At 37.4% G+C, this 17,068-nt stretch overlaps 1 protein-coding gene across 1 annotated transcript in view; it reads left to right on the top strand.

The window, feature by feature from the left end:
* The window catches only part of ITGA8 (integrin subunit alpha 8), a 176,780-nt gene extending 160,276 nt beyond the window's left edge, over window positions 1–16,504 (top strand). Inside the window, exons 28-30 of the mRNA XM_090266563.1 lie at window positions 6,107–6,208; window positions 14,363–14,485; window positions 16,353–16,504. Coding sequence (XP_090122689.1) covers window positions 6,107–6,208; window positions 14,363–14,485; window positions 16,353–16,439 — 312 coding nt within the window. The 3' untranslated portion in view covers window positions 16,440–16,504. The remainder of the gene's footprint in view (window positions 1–6,106; window positions 6,209–14,362; window positions 14,486–16,352) is intronic.
* The last annotated feature ends 564 nt before the right edge of the window (window positions 16,505–17,068 follow it).

Here is a 17,068-nt window from a genome sequence, read left to right as displayed (position 1 = left end):
CTCTGGTGATAACTTTTAAGATCTACTCCATCAATGACTTTCAAGCATATAATACAGTATTGTTAAATATAATTACCATGCTGTAAATAAGATCCCTAGAATTTACTCATCTTATAGCTGGAAGTCTGTACCCTTTTATTTCCCCATTTCCCCCACACTGAGCCCCTGGCAACCACCATTCTACTTTATTTCTATGAGTTTGGCTCTTTTTGAGATTCTACATATACGTAAAATCATGCAGTATTAGTCTTTCTCTGTCCAACTTATTTCACTTAATGTAATGCCCTCAAGGTCCATCCATGTTGTCACAAAAGACTGGATTTCCTTTTTTCATTGCTGAATATATATAAAATCTCTCATATTTTAGGAGAAGACAGTGTAAATAACCTGACTCCCTAAGACCTTCACACAGTAACTTAGATTCAAACAAATCTACTTAGCTCACTACCATATCTACCCAGTGCCTGGCATGTAGAAGTTCCTCAGTAAATAATAGTTAATAGAGATGATGGTGAATATAAGAGCACAATTCAAGCCCTATGCCCAGAAAAGTAAAAACAGATATCAGCTTAGAGGAGAAAAGGGAGATTGTGCTAGAAAGTTGCTCTTGTCTGATGATCCCACAGCATGGGCTCTAGCCTGGATGGAATCTCAGCCGAGTACCAGTTACATGTGACGTGCAGATTCCATGAAGCTCTGGCTTGTCTGTACTGTGGCATCCAGCAAAGCCATAGATGTCTCCACTGATAATGTGTATTTTAAATCTTTTCAATCTCTTTTATACTAAGCAGATGAACTTTTTCATTTGGAAAGAGCTATTTATTTAAATAGTACTATTGTGTTGTGATCTTGTTGTTTAGGAAGGATTTGGGGGAGTGAGCAGCTAAATTAAACTACCAAATCTGTGCATTATTGCTAATGTATATATTTTTAGAAACAGGGAAGGGAAGGAGGAAGAGGACAGAAACATCCATGTGAGAGAGAAACATTGACTGGTTGCCTCTCATACGCCCCCAACTGGGGACCTTGCCACAACCCAGGCATGTGCCCTGACCGAGAATCAAACCGGGTACCTTCTGGTTTGCAGGATGATGTCCAACTGAGCCACACTGGTCAGGGGTGTTGCTTATATGTTAACTAATAAAAATTGTTTATTTGGTTTATTATGCTATAGAATATCAAATGGTAGTATTCTTTTGAGTCTAGCTAATAGAGAATTTTGTAGCTCTAGATTTTCATGTTTTCTGATTCAAAATACCTCTATAGTCTCAAAATTTGTATTTAATTTGTTTCTAAAGTAAACAGAAGGAAATTTTAGGTTATTTTAAAAAGTTTGTTGTAAAGTACTTTTTTAAAAAATTTAAGGTATGGTTTTCTCAACATTAGCACTATTAATATTTTGGATCAGATAACTCTCTGTCGTGGGGCTGTCCTATGTATTATAGGATGTTTAGCAGCATCCCTGGCCCCTACCCAATAGATGCCAGTAGCAACTCCTAACCCAGCTGTGACAACCAAAAAAAGCGTTTAGATGTTGCCAGTGTCCCTGGGCGCAAAATGACCCCCAGTTTAATGAATGACCTAGGGAGAAGTGCAGTGGACAATTTGCAATTTTCTTTTAGTTAAGCTATTATTTATTCATTTACTCAACAAATATTTATGGAGGTCCAACTGCTGCAGACATTGCTTCAAGTACCACTTGCAATCCATCAGTTTACTCATGATGACTCTGCTGTTACTTGTCATCCAAGAGTTGGTAGAAAAATCTGACTGAATTCCCAAACCCACTCAGTCTAAATGGATAACTATACATCCCTTCTATCACTTTGGGCATCACATCCTATTGAAATGAGGGAGAATAACTTTTCGATGAAGAGGACTAAGATCGTCGTGACACTATAGTCAAGGGAAAATGATGGTTTTATAATAGGTGGCATGTGTCAGTTCTGTGCATGACATTCTATTCCAGTAGGAGGCCTAGAGAAGGAAGAGTGCATCTTCATTTCCTGGTAAAAAAGACCCAGTGAGTCTACAAGAAGTCAATAGCAATTGAGGAACTTTCCAAAGAGTAATTATTTAGCACAAGTAGAGCCAGACCAGAACAACCTGTAGGGACATTCTGAAGTCCTACCAGAGCAAAGTACCTCTTCCAATGATTTGGGAGAGTGTGGCACAAGTCACTGCAGGTATACACATGGCTGTAGCCAAAATGTCTGTACTTCTACAGAGTCTTCTTATTCCACTCTTAGAAGTTGATTGGCAAAGAGGAGTGCAGTATTACAAGCAACTCTGTCTCACTTTCTCTGTCTCTGTGTCTTTCTCTGTCTCTCTGTCTCTCTGTCTCTGTCTCTCTGTCTCTGTCTCTGTCTCCATCTCTCTCTCTCTCACGCACACACACACACACACACACACACTATATTGGATATATTTAAGGTCTTTGATAGTTTCGTCATGCAACCCAGAAGGAAGCAAACATTTTCTGCCTTCCTAATCCAGCATAGAAAATTTACAATTCTTTTTTTTAATTTATTTTTTAAAAATTGTCATTCTAATTGTGGTTCTAGGAAAGCCCCCTGTCCCACAAAAATTTACAATTCTTGGTTGACATCATTTGCCGCATTTTGTTTGTTTCTATCCACATGGTAAACATGCAAACTAGTCAGGAAAATGTTTTATTGGGGTTAATCTTAAATGTTTCACTGTTCTGTGATTGTTCCCTAAAACAGCAACTCTTCTAGAGCTTCGAGTTTTACGTGTAATTACTCAGGTTTTGTCATCTCACAAGATAAATGTTTCTGGCAAGTGTTGAGTATTGAAACATGTGCTACATAAAATGGATATGTGTTTTAAAATCACTATTGAGAAGGAATTAAGTAGCAGGAAGGTGGGAATAGGAGAGGTCATAGTGTTGCCAGCTATACCGAGTATTTAATCAATTCAAAAGTCTCACTCTTCGTTCCATTTGTTGCCAACTCTGTAACTTTTCTGAGAACCATAACCATTTTGTGCAAAAGTACTTAACAGAGGCATCCAGTGCACTGCAAACCACAGTTTAAATGATGCTGCAATGACAGGGATAGGGCATTTTCTGAGGATTAATAGCTAACTGGGGCTGGTCGAAGGTCCAAGATATTGTCCAGGGATGTTAATTCCAGCTGCTTTTTTACTCCTAAATTGCCTAGAATATGGCAGTGATTGTTGTTACAGGAGGAGATTGCTATGTAGAAGAGTTTTTTTTTTTTTTTTTTTTTTAACATAAGAAAAATATAGTTGCTATGTGAAGAGCATGGCTGAAAGCATTCAGCTTTCAACATGGAATCAATAGTATGACTCTGCTCTTGACTGCTTTTCATGAATTAAATACCGATGCCGTGCCTGTGACCGAGCAGCCACAGGGCCAGTGTATCTTTCTTTGAGGCTGACCCAGCCTAACAGCTCACATTTCTTATTCCCTGAAGCTCCAGAGCATCTTAGAAAAATGAAAAAGAAAAATAATTTTCCTACTGAAAAGCACAGAAGACATCTTAGTTTTGGAGAATAATTAAAAACAAAGAACAGACCAAGCTATAAGTTGTATTATTCATCAGATGGGTGTTGTGTGGGGTGGGAAGGTCACTGAGTAATCAAACCATCTGATGTGTTCATTCACTGTCCATTCATGTGGTCAGTCAACCAGATTTGATGAAGCCCTCCTGTGCATGCTGTTCTAGGTGCTATGGAAAATATAAATTTTATATTCCATGATATGTGCCTTTCATTTTTTTATAATCTTGTTGAAACGCATAGTAACAGAGAAAAATAAAAAGTCAAACAACAATGTGAAAATTCCAAAGAACGTATGGCAAATGGAATCTCATCCCAGAGTATGGATTCAGGATCTCAAGCCTAATCCCGGGTGTTTCTGAAGCTGAGCAAAGCACAGGGGTTTACCATGAACCCCTGGAAATGACAATAAAGAGTGGCAATGAATGGAAACTGTGAAGAGGGATCAAACTGTGGCCAAGAGCAGGAGCAGTAAAAGAAGGCAGTGAAAGAAAAGTCCTCAGAGAAACATGTTTCTCTATGTTCTACATTCTAGACTTCAAATCCTATCTGTTATGCATTAAGAAACTTTCATCGTCCTAAATGCAGAATCCCATAGCACAAAAACTTTCCATCTAGAGTTCATACAGAGACAGACTTCTCCCATGATTTTCTTCCCAAACACATGACTTCAAGATAAAATTATTTTCTGTCAAAATTTTTAATAAACTTGGAGACTAAAGAAAACTTGTTCTTTGGAGCTTTGAGAGCATAGACATTTGCATATGTAATTGTAATCCTTATGCACAGAACCTCATTGCCTGAATTTGTTGTGTTTGCTCTGTGGCTACCAGTCAGGATGATAAGGACAGTAGATTTAAACCACCAAGTACATACATGATTTTGTGAACAAAAATTTCTACAGTAAAAGAAACACTTCTCATGCAAACAAAATCCAGCTTTCAGTTAAAATGGAAACACTAGGAGAAAAAAAGAACATCAGAAGAATAACCAACCAAATAACAACCAAAAAGAATTTTTCAAAATGAATAGAGTTGCTTATCCTGGAATGTTGGTATAGAAAGAAAGAAAAAGCCAAAGATGGTGCCTTTGAGTATATAAAAGTTTTGCATACTCTAGCCTGTCTTTACCATGTAGAGGAAATAGGGTTTATTGAAGGAAGAAAAAAATCAGTCATAGGAGAAGAAAATAAACTTTTTAAAAATATGAATAATTTAAACAAAATTATTACAATCTAACCTGTTGGATTAGCCTCAAGGAAACCCAACATTGGCTCATAGATAATGAATTGATGGTAAATGTTTAACAAAGTGCTCCCTGAGTGGGAAAAAAAAAAGCTCTAATATGTAGCATTTACCTATTCCCATGGGGTAAATATCGCCCCCCCCCCCCAAGAGCTTATTTCAAGCTGCCAATGTGACATTGCTGGATATGGAGTTGGGAAGAGATGCACTTGTAGCTCACTGTCATACGGTTTCTCCGCTTACAGATATGAGAGACATAAATAATATCTAGAGAACAGGTAGTAGTAAAATGCAATAAAATAGTAAGTACTGAGTTTTTGTTACCTTTAAAAATATAATTACTGAAGTTTATGTATATATAATTTAAATTTTAATAATGGCTCTATTTAACAACTGATACTCACAATTCCTAAAACTAACAATTTCTCAAGAGTCATATGTGCCAGTCACAGGCTACCACTGGATAGATCTAATCACTGTCTCAAGTTAAACAGAAGAGAAGCACAGAAGCTTATGTTCTCAGAATGTTTCTTCTTGACTTACTCTTAAATATTTTCCTTTGATTTTAATCAACGGTTAATATGAGAACCAATTAAACAAAAAGAACTTTGCTGAAAAGTTCTGTCAAAAACAATGTATGGCTTTAGGTCTGTGGTTCGTAATTAAGGGGGATTTTGTGCTCTAAAGGGACATTGGTGATGATTAGAGACATTTTTGGTTGTTACAGCTTGGGGAGGGCAGGGGGCTACTGGCCTCTAATGGGTAGAGGCCATAGATGCTGCTAAACATTTTACATTGCACAGGACAGGCCCTCCACCCACCTAAAATCTCAATGGTACCGAGATTGAGAGATAGTGCTCTGGATCTTCTGTATAAGATGAAATGAGATAAATTTCTTTATAACTTAGTACTAGTTTTTAGCTCACTATGTTTCCCCTTTGTTCTTCACTAGCAGCAACTATATAAATCCTTGTGCTTACTCCTTTTTAGGACTCTGATTTTCTGTTTTTTATTTTAGCTTTATTATACCAAGTCTTTTGTTAATAAGACAAATTCCCTTTAAAAATTAGAAGAGGATGAATGGTTGGATGGATAGACAGTTGGATGGATGTTAGGATGAATGATGAAGAGATGATAGGTGGATGTCTGGATGAATAATAGATTGATGGATAGATGGATGGGGAAAAGTAAAAGAAAAGGAAGAAAGAAGAAGGAAATTTGCTTTGAAAATGGAAACACTGAAAACAGTTGGGTGGCTGCCAGTATAACTCTTACAGGCTTTATATGAAATATACTTAAATAAATATTTTTAATTTCAGAGAAAAAATGACCCCTATTCTCTTGCATCCCTGGTGTCCTTTGAAGTTAAGAAGATGCCTTATAAAGATCAGCCAGCAAAACTCCCAGAGGGAAGCATAATAGTAAGTATCTTAAAAATAAACAAGCATTGAAATATTTCATTGAAATAATTATTTTTTAAATCACTGTTCTCGCTTGTACTAGGTTTAAGTGCCTATTACATTGACTTGAGAACAGTTTCCACTTCAGAGCAGTATTTTCTTATTCCTGTCTGGAAATTAATTTGTGTCATTTGATCAAATATTTAAACTTTTAATGTAAATTTCTATGCCCCCCCCCAAAGAAAAACAATCACAGGGAAGGACTAATATCATTTTCAGTCAAGCTATTTTGTTTCAAAAGAAGTCCAAATAGCAATCATCATTATAATGAAATTGTACTGATCACTTAATTTTAACATGAGTGAATGGAGAGGGACAAATGTCTCCGTTAGGGACAGTTGCCAGAGATCAGCTGCATGACATTGGGAAGTATTCTTTCCTTTAATGTAAAGAACCGTAATTTTTACCTGGGGGTAAAAAGTATATATTATGAGCTTCATTTGAGTGAAATTTTATTTTTAAAAATTGACGCTATTAAGTATCACTGATTCCCAAATATCTGTCACAGCACAATGGCTAACATCCCCAGCAGCCCGACAAGGCCATGCAGAGCGGAAGGGAAACGGGTGAGAGGCGCCGAGCAGACAATGATCCAAAACACTCTGCCTTTACAGTGGAAGTGACCACAACCAGGGTGCTGGGAAACAAATATTAAGATTTAAACCTTCATCTCTTGGCCATCCATAGCCATTCACAACCCCCACTTGAGCTCTGGTTCCCAGATCCTTGTTACTCAAAGTGTGGTTTACAGACCAAAAGCCCCAACATCCCCTAGGAAATTGTAAGAAACTCAGAAACAGGCCTCACTTCAGAGCTGCATTTTGTCGAAAGCATCAGGGTATCATGTTCAAAGTAAAATTTGAGAAGCACTGCTTTGGATGGTATAGGAATTGACACTACCACAATTTCTTACCAGCGTAGGTCTTCAAATATAATTGTTTTAGTTAATCTTTCTAGCCTAACTACTTTTAGTAATTTAAATTAATCTATTGATTAGTGATTCTCAACCCTAAGTATTCAAAAGAGTCATCACTCATGCAACTTTGAAGATATATACATGCTAAGTCTTTACCTCAACTATCAGGATTAAGTGTGTCTGAAGTAAGGCTTTGACACTGCACTTTAAAAGATCTGTAAGTGGCAATTCTGCATGAAACTAGGACTGAGAACCTCTAGCATCGGCAGGCAGCACAGAGGACACTGTACAGTTTCAAAGTAGATTTCCTGGGCTTTTTCCTGGCTCCACCCCACTCTAAGTGGAAAACCTTCAGGTAGTCACTCTACTTTGCCGAGGCAGTTATCTGTTTCACCTGACAATTGTTGTGACAGTTAATAAAGTTATGTATATTGAAGTCCTAGGATTGTACTTGGAATACGGTGAGTCTCAAGTCTCAGTAATAGTAACCCTCCCAATATTGGAAACATCAATAGATTGCAAAGTCAAACTATTTCAGGAAACTTTGGTGGCATTTTAAAGCAAAAGCACTGCCACATCTTTCTTTGTTTAGTTCACCTCCCTTTCATGAGATGTCTGTTATAGTCTGGATTTATGTTCAACTTAGAAAACTGAGGCTTTGGGTTTTTAATATAGAATGTTCATCCAGAGAGGTTCAAAGGCTTGTAGCTCTAAGGGAGATAAATCTGGGCCCTTTTGTTGTCTCTGAGCACATGTTCATTAACAGAAACATATGTTACAGTCGATTCCACCAACAGTATTGCATCTTTCTGTGCTGGCCACAGGTGACAGCCTGCTGTTCTCAACTCATCTCAGAAGATGCAGAAGATGATCAAATACATTCTCCCCCCACCCCCACTGCCCTTGTTACTGCATTTTTAAAAAATAGTCTTGTTATCTGATGTAGGTGATTTACCACTCCATTTATGTAAAGGTACCAGCAGGTCCTGGAATAACATTGTTTTGTTCAGTGTTCTTTAGTTATGATATTGATAAAGTGCCCTAAGAACTTAACTCTAATTAGCTTATGGTAAAACTGGTTTCATTGTATGTCAATTCACTTAGAGATGCAGAATGTGTCCATGATGTTAAGTGAGAACTGTAATTGAAAAAACATTCAGACATTTTTTATAGTGAGTTCTCAAAAGTCTTGTCATTCTTACCCTGAAAAGAGCCCAGAAGGTGGTAGAACTCATTAGAATTAGTAGCTTGAAAACCACCAGAGCTCCAGTCTCTTCTCTGCTACTGGGGAGAAAGTCTCTCAGTTCCTTCTTCCATAAGGAGACTAGAGGATATTTGCTTGTTTTCCTAGGCCCTTGTGTGGGATGATTGGTTTGTTTATACTCCCTTTCAACATGACCATAATTCAAGCACTTCTTGAGGCCTCTATAAGCCTTACATATTGAAGAAATTGCAGTCCCCATCTGCTTCTTGCATAGTGTCTGTGTTGGTAAAAATGAACTCGTCATGTGAAGTGACATTTGTCATGTTCAGAGGTGAAGGAAAGGTTGCATGAAGTAGAGGAGTATGACTGAACACTGATTCATTACAGCACGGTAGAAAAAAAATTCCTCCATTATTTGAACACTTTTTTTTTTCTTTTTGTTTATCAGTTAACTTTGATGTTTGTGTTCCATATGACTAAAGCCAAATTCCATAATTTTTATCTAGGAGAGAGTATTACTGTCTAGTATTACTCCAAAGTTGGCTATTATAAAATACAAGTATGTCATGAAAATCCTTATTTAAAAACTTATTAGAAACTGTGAATACACATGATTTTCAGAATTGTTAGTAAAACCTCAGCAGGGTAAATGGAATTCTTATATTAATTTGTTTGGAGTTCAAAGTTATGATAGGAACTACTCATCTCACAGGGGCTATGTAAATGTTGTTAAAAATGTGTGTTCAGCTGGTCCCCTTTATGTTACAATGGCACTGTAGGTAGGGCATCTTGGTATATTTACTTAAAACATCCTTGTGACCCTGCTAAAGTATGTTTACACAAGATTTTGTGATACAGAAATACAGATGTCAACATTAATTACAGTTGCAAATACAATGAAGCTTTTTCCTTTTACCTTGGTTTTTTGGTCAAAATATACAAAAACATATCATAAATGTCAATGAGAAAATGTAGGCATATTTAAGATTTATATTTATGGTCTTTCAACCGTAATAAAGAACAACAAGATTTATGACATAATGAAAGTAAGATTAAATGTTCCCTACTTAGCATTACTTTAAGAAAATATAAACCTCTTACAATTCATTGATCCCCTTTCCTAAAATTGCAGATAATTATAATAGGTGAATTGCTAAAATTTTGTACTATTTCCTTAAAGACCTACAGGTTCTTGGTACATAAAAATGAGTTAAAATGGTTTGTTGATTAGTTGGCATGCAATTCATTTTTTTCTCCCAAAATTTGAAGTAATTCAGTTACTCAACATTACCATTGTTTCTTAAAGCAGTTAAAATATGTAATCACAAACCTGTGTTCTTAAAATAGACCTTTAGTCCTAAGCACATCCCATTATCTGCCTTGGGACCACCTTCTTGGTGAAAGAAACTTAGACTTGGCTAATTCGTTTAGTCATAGCATTGTGTGCCATTATACAGGATGTTCTAGAGCTGTTCTGTCCAGCATGGTAGCTACTGGCCACGCATAGCTAGTGAGTACCCAAGACATGGCTAGTGTGAATAAAGGCCTGAACTCATAGTTATGTTTCATTTTAACTCATTAAATGTAAGCTTAAAACTGCAGCTGTATAAAATATTTTTTCCATTAAACAGCTTTATTGTTTTGGTAAGACTATATTTCACTTTACTAAAAATTTAGCAATTGTTATGTGTTGCAACTATTAAATACATACTGAATTTCAGAGAGTTAGTAAAAACAAAAAAGAATGTAAAATATCTTATCAATATTTTTATATTAATTACATGTTGAAGATAGTTTTGCTATTTAGAGTTAAATAACAAGTATATTAAAATTAATGGCCCATTTTTCTTTTTCCTTTTTATAATATGTGGCCACTGGAAAATTTTTAATTTTAAGTTTTAAAATTTTTAATTAGGCTTACATTATATTTCTATTAGCACTGATCTAGAGCGGGGTTATAGAAGATTCCAGCTTGAAGCTGATGAAAATACCTACCTGCAGAGTTTCAGAGAATAGGGGGCATTTAATAATTCTTATTTGAAATGAATGAAAACTTCTTTCTATTTATCAGTGATTAATCATTAGAAACTCTAAAACTTAAGACCTATTTTTCTCATTCTTTATTATCAAACGGATAATGTAAATTTCTTGTGGGCTTGTCAAAAGAATCTGCAAGAAAAAAAGATAAATATCATAAGTAACAAATTTTTGGTATTTTCTGACATTTTATTTCTTTGCCAAGCTTCCCCCAAACCATTCTATAATTCCACAGCACTAATACAAATTTAAATATATTTCTGTCCTATAAACATGATCAGTTTAGTCTTTTTCCTTTTTAGCTTCCCTTGCAATTCAAGTTTCTAGCTTATTTATACAGAACATCAAGTTTCAGGGAAAACTTTTTTTTACCTCTTTCCATCTGCAGATGAAATGCCCCCTTGCCATTTACAGATGTGACATATGTCACACAAGTCCCAAATCAGTGTGTTCTCAGAAAGACCTCTCATTTCAAGACATGTGACTGTCCCAGTGACGTGCCACAGGGACTCGCACCCACCTCTCTGCAGCAGCAGCCGTCTGTCTAGCTCCTGAGCACTGGAAACCTGAAGAAAGCTCTGGGGCACCATTGTTGGTTTTCTGTGCTTTGACTCTCCTTAGTGTAGCAGCTTCTTGACTATGAAGCAAAGAGTTTAGGATAACAGCAGGGGCCCAGGCAGGTCTTTGAAGCAGCACCCATTTGGATGGAGAAGATGGGGCAGCCTCAGTGCCACATGGATGTCATATGGGCAGCCAGCGAGAGCAGAAAGCAAGTGCAGGAGGAAAGTCGTTCCAAGTTTGCCTACTGTTAAAATCCTTTATGTCCTTTCCTCTTAGTTAATTACATATGATGACATATAGGGAATATATACAACATGTGTGATCCTAACATTTAAAGTATTCAGAGAAAGAGTATGAAATGGTATTTTTCAAAGGAACATGATGTTACTGGAAGCAGACTGAGAACAGTGTGGTGATGAGAATTTCAGAATTTTGGAACTGAAAAGGACAGTAGTGATCATCTACTCTCGGACTTTTTAAAGACAATACTGTCAGAATCTTTAGAAGCCAATGCAAACAAAAAACCAGTAGATTTTGTAATTATACCTATAAAGTGTTTTCTGCTTCAAGAAGCCCTACTTAGCATATCTTGTTTAATTTAGAGTTTTATTCCTACTTTTCCATCACTTCTGCAGAAACACCCAAAACTTTCAAATATCATTAGCTCTGGGTAAGGGAGATCCCATGCTCCTTTCTGCAGACAGACCAGATGTAAAGACAACACATCCCAATCTGCAATAACAAAGTGGCCAAGAGACCCAGTAAAGTACTTGGTGGCTGTTCCCTCATTCTATTCCTTTCTATTAAACTAAATTTGAACACTCTATGGTCTTTATTTCAACTCCTTCATTTTTTTTTTTTTTTTACTTACAGAAGTAGGACTGTTCCCTATGTAGGACTTAAGATATTAATTAGGTAAATTCAGATAAGGAAAATCGAGAAGCATTGTTGCCTGTCTTACTGTAAATGACCTATTAGCAAATTTAGGCGATCTCTCACACGTGCACAAGATGTACACTGAAACTCTATTTCCTCTATGGGTATAGAGCTTATGGAGAAAAAAATATATATAAGAAACCTCAGGATTTTACACAGTTCCAAATTTTCTCTCTCCAGGGGCAGCATAACTGGCCTGTGAGTTCATGATCACTACCATCTCTTTAGTTCCAAAATTCTGAAATTCTCACTACCAAAATGGTGTCAGTCTGCTCCCAACAGCAAAAGGGCCATTTTAAAACACCACTTCATGCCCTTTTTCCAAGCACCTCACAATGTTAATTAAGACTATACGCTAACTTCATATATGTTATCAGATGGAATTCACTAAAAGAGAGGGGTATACAAAGAATTGATTAATAAGTGATCTAGCCCTGGTTGGTGTGACTCAGTGGATTGAGTGCTGGCCTGTGAACCAGAGGGTCACTGGATCGATTCCCAGTCAGGACACCTGCCTGGGTTGTAGGCGAGGTCCCCAGTTGAGGGCATGCGAGAGGCAACCCATCCATGTTTCTCTCCTTCTTTCTCACTCCTCCTATTTCTAAAAATAAATAAATAAAAATCTTAAAACAAACAAACAAACAAGTGATCTAGTCTCTGACTTGCTCATGATACAAGCAAGGATACCTGAAAGGATAATTTTTAAATAAATTACTTAGGCTGCAGAATCTGGGTGGCATTGCCTCTGCTTTGAGCCCTTGTGATGTGTTTCTTCGGTATATGTACCATGTGTCCTGTCCTTGAACTGTGGCAAGCAGGACGAGGGTAGTAGTGCCAGTGTGGTCATGGAATATTGCACTTCCTCCTGATGTGCCGATGAAATCAGGAAAATGCTAGCACGGAAAGTTAAACATCAAGAAGAGAGTATAAGGGTGAGTAGGTTACAGCCAGGCTTTTTCTTTTTGAGAGCACGTATCCTGTCCTGGACACTGTTGTCCTTATGGAATGATGAGCAGTTTCACTACTGTCAATTCTGTTATTTGGTATAAATATAAATGGTATTTGAGTCTGAAGAATCCAATGAATTAAGTCTTCAGCATGTCTGCTGCATAGAGGAAGTGGGCCAAGATGAAAGGAGCAATAAAACCTGACAAGCTGAGAAGAGCATGCACAGGATACTCAGATCTAGTTAAGAAAGCAGAATCAAAGAAGTGAATGGTCAGGGCCCAGTACTGGAGTGCAGGCTCTGAAAACATCCATATGATTCCAGCCAGAAAGTTGGAGAGCCACCGACCTCCATCGTGAATTCAGCCTCTCCTACCTGGTGGGTTAGAGAATTGTGGCCTGGAGTTCATGAGCATGTGTCAGCAGTGGACTCATGATCCTTCCAGCCAACTCAGTGAAAACAGAGGGTCTCTTCAACCAGTTTAGCTGAGGCAATGTAATCAAATAGGCCTGTCTTGGTAAAGAACATTTTGGATCCAAGAATATATTTATTTCTATTTTCCTTGACAAAAGATATTAACCACATGGCAGGGTCTCTCCTTGGTTTTGCTGGGAGGTCTGCAGCTTCTTTGCTCTCTGGATCTCTGGATGCACGGGCCTCCAGCACATAAGCAGTAGGAGAGCTGCTTTTGTCCATGCTCTGGGCAGGGGTGGCTCACAGACACAGAGTGTGCAGTCCCACTGGGAAGGTCTCATTTACCTCCAAGGTTCCCTGCAATAGTGGGGAATGAAATGAGTACCCATAGCATCTGAAAATTGGATTTAAGATTACAGGCAGCTCCAAAACATCAGGACAGTTAGTGTTCACTTCACTTGCTGTAGTTACTTCCATAAAATGCAAGATTCCTAGCCTCACACTCTGGGCTGTCCTTCACTGTAGAGCACAGAACCTAGGGATAAAGAGGCACTGGCATTGGTTAGTTATATGACTCTCTTAGCCCTCTGGGACTCATTTTGCTTATCTGTAAAATGGGGGATTGGATGAGGTGATTTCTAACCTTCCTGCACCTCCAACAATCTGTGGTTGTTCACAAGCTCACCTCTCAATGAGGTTAGCTCAGTTCGGTGGAGAAACATGAGTGGACAGACTTGACATTTTGTAGGACTACTTCTAGCCATTGTTGCTGTAAAAGGTCCAGCCCCATTTAAGGTCATTTCTTTCCACCTGTCAGTTCCTGGTCCACCTCAGTTCTGTTCTAGGGTTTCTGTGTTGTTATAAGTGAAACACCCACAAAGTATCTGCAATTAGACTTTCACCCAACCTGGGAGACATGAGATGTGTGAGTTTTTAAGATCCATGTTCAAGTGCAATAACCCCTTCAGTCTCTCTTAGAATGATTTCAGTTTTTTATATGAATCCTTTCACAACTACCTCCTATATTACGTTGGTAACTACGGCTTTATTTCACAGAGGAGTTTTCAAATTAGAGCTCATTTGCTTTATTTTCCATTCCAGATTAAGACATCAGTTATTTGGGCAACCCCAAATGTTTCCTTCTCAATTCCACTGTGGGTAATAATACTAGCAATACTTCTTGGATTATTGGTTCTGGCCATTTTGACCTTAGCTTTATGGAAGGTAAGTTTCTTTACTTTCTTTTCTTTTTTGAGTAGAGAGGCCACTGAAGGGATTTAGAAGGTTATATCTAAAGATTTAAAATGAGAATGCTACAGGTGTGATTTGGGGGATTTTAATAGTGTAAAAAACATAAAAGAAACATTGTATCTTATTTGCTTGGACAAACAGTACTCTTGTGTAGCTGACATTTAAGAAGACGCAGCATGTTTAATGTTGCTTTAATCTTGAGATTTCTTGTAAATGAATATAAAGAGAATTAGACTTTATTAACTAGGATTTGTGATCTTCTTTCCAATAGGCTCAGAATGATAATGTTATTAAGAAGACTTATTTTTCTTGTTTAATTAACCAAGATCTTAAGCTTTTTATTGAAATGGTCCTATAAGCAATCCTTTGAGATTTTTCTTTATAAGCACTACACAGATGCAATTAATACAGTAATTAATTGATACTTAGGCTATCAAGTAGGATAAATAGATCATGCATGTTATAATAATAATCTTGGATTCGTTTTTTTTTAATCTTGCCAGTTAGGTCATCCCCATTAGGAAGCCTATATTCTTTCAGGTGTTTTACTGAAGTTTGTTCTAAAACTCTACAGTAGAGATTAATTTCTGGCCCCAAAACAAACATGACTGCCAAGTTTCACAGAGCTTTCCATTCCAAAAGAGAAACAATGTCAGAATTACATGACTATCAGAGTAATTAATCCAGTCACATCTTAATTAACCACTATTGTTGTGGCTCTCCAAAAATCATAGTGTATTTTTATTTTAAAACAATATGCAGCATGTTTAATAGACCCATAAACTGAGAACATCTTGCCTTTTATGTTAAATATTGGCATTCCCGGTCATTATCAGCTGGTTTGTGGCATCCTGAGCCCAGCCCACAGTCTTACATGCCTTAACAATAGACTTTTGTGTTTTTCTGTTATTTATAATAACTGTATTTTCATAAATGTTGTAGTTATATGTGCCAACTGACGGAACACCATGCTAGTCCTACAGAAGAAAGACAACTTGATAGTTACAAGCCAAAAATCAATGAATTGAGCTTCTGGTAAAGAAACAATAAATAAAAATTGAGGTTCCATGTTTCTAGGAAAAAGATATATTCTCTTAGACCAAATACTAATTTGAAGTTCAGAAGGATGAATGTTCTAGAATAACCTCTTTTCTGAGTTCCTGGTTAATCTTTGTGAAGTCCCTCAGATGTTCTGTGATTGAGAAAATGACCAATCTAATTTTCCTCTATATACTGTATGTTCTCCCAAGTGCAGAGGGCTCCCCAGGGGTCCCCTCACTTCCTCCTGTAATCCATCCTGAGGGAGCCTACAGTATATTTCAGGAGAGAATCTCCCTCCTGTGGTCAGCACTTAGTGCTGCCACCGGCTCCAGAAAACAGGCAGAAAAGCAAGAGGAGACCCTGGGCCATGTTGCTGTAATCCCAGGAAAAGATACAAACAAGGTCCTTAAAACAAGGATGTTCTCCCACTATCAGGAACATGACAGGCAGAAGAACATGAACACTGTACCCTATGCAATGAATTCCTCTGTGGATAAAGAATCAGGAGGATTATCTTCACAGAGCTCTAAGTTCTTTAGAAAATATATAAAGTGAGGTCCTGGCCAGGAATCTCAGTTGGTTAGAGCATCATCCTGATACAGCAAGGTTGTGGGTTTGATCCCAGGTCAGGACACATGAGAATGCATAAGTAAGTAGAATAACAAATCAATGTTTCTCTCTCTGTCAAATAAATAAATAAAAATTTAAAGAAAACATATAAAGTGAAAATTCTTAGTGAGAAGGGTTTCACAAATTCCCAGAACAACTTGATTTTATAGCCCGTTTTTCTTTTTTGTAGTGTGGATTCTTTGACAGATCAAGGCCCCCCCAAGACGACATGAATGACAGGGAACAACTAACAAATGAGAAGACCCCTGGTGCATGAAAAGGAAGAACCAAAGACTAAAATACTCCAACACTGGTCCTGTTCAAAAAAAAAAAAAAAAAGAAGGAGCATAAAGGTTAAACAAAGGGTTTCCCGTACCTGCCAGTGTCCTAGGGAAAGGAAGGGCCCCAGAAATATCGCCTCATCTACACCACCCTTTGAAGACATTGCTATGGAGCACAGTGAGCCTTTCGGGAAAGGCAACACCTTCTACACTGTAGAAACAGTCAGCCGTCATGGAAGCTTGCTTTTGCTTGAGTCATTCTGTATTTGGCAGATACTTTGAAATGGGTATGGGAACCGAGGCTGCTTTCCAGGTAAGTCCAACTTAAGTGGCAATGGCAAAATGTCTGAATTGCAATAGAATTTAGAAGGTGAACTAGGACTTAACCTTCCAACACTACTGTATTCAATGGAATATTTGACACCTCCCTATGGAAAAGAAATATTTCTAACAATGTTATGGCTCAGGGAGACAAGTATATGTTGTTTTGGTACTGTGAAAGTACTTTTGAAATGACAAAGATAATCTTGTAAGCAAGAATAACAATTTATTTATTTATTTTCCATTTCTCTAGACTGATACTCTGGTCATCTAGAGGACTTGGAAACTAAGATTTGGTTAGCTG

Source organism: Furipterus horrens, unplaced genomic scaffold (genome assembly GCF_987537825.1).
Source record: "Furipterus horrens unplaced genomic scaffold, mFurHor1.1.pri manual_scaffold_2, whole genome shotgun sequence".
In the NCBI taxonomy this organism is placed as follows: Eukaryota; Metazoa; Chordata; class Mammalia; order Chiroptera; family Furipteridae; genus Furipterus; species Furipterus horrens.
Note: the sequence above shows the minus strand (reverse complement) of the source record. Positions and strands in the feature narration are given on the sequence as shown.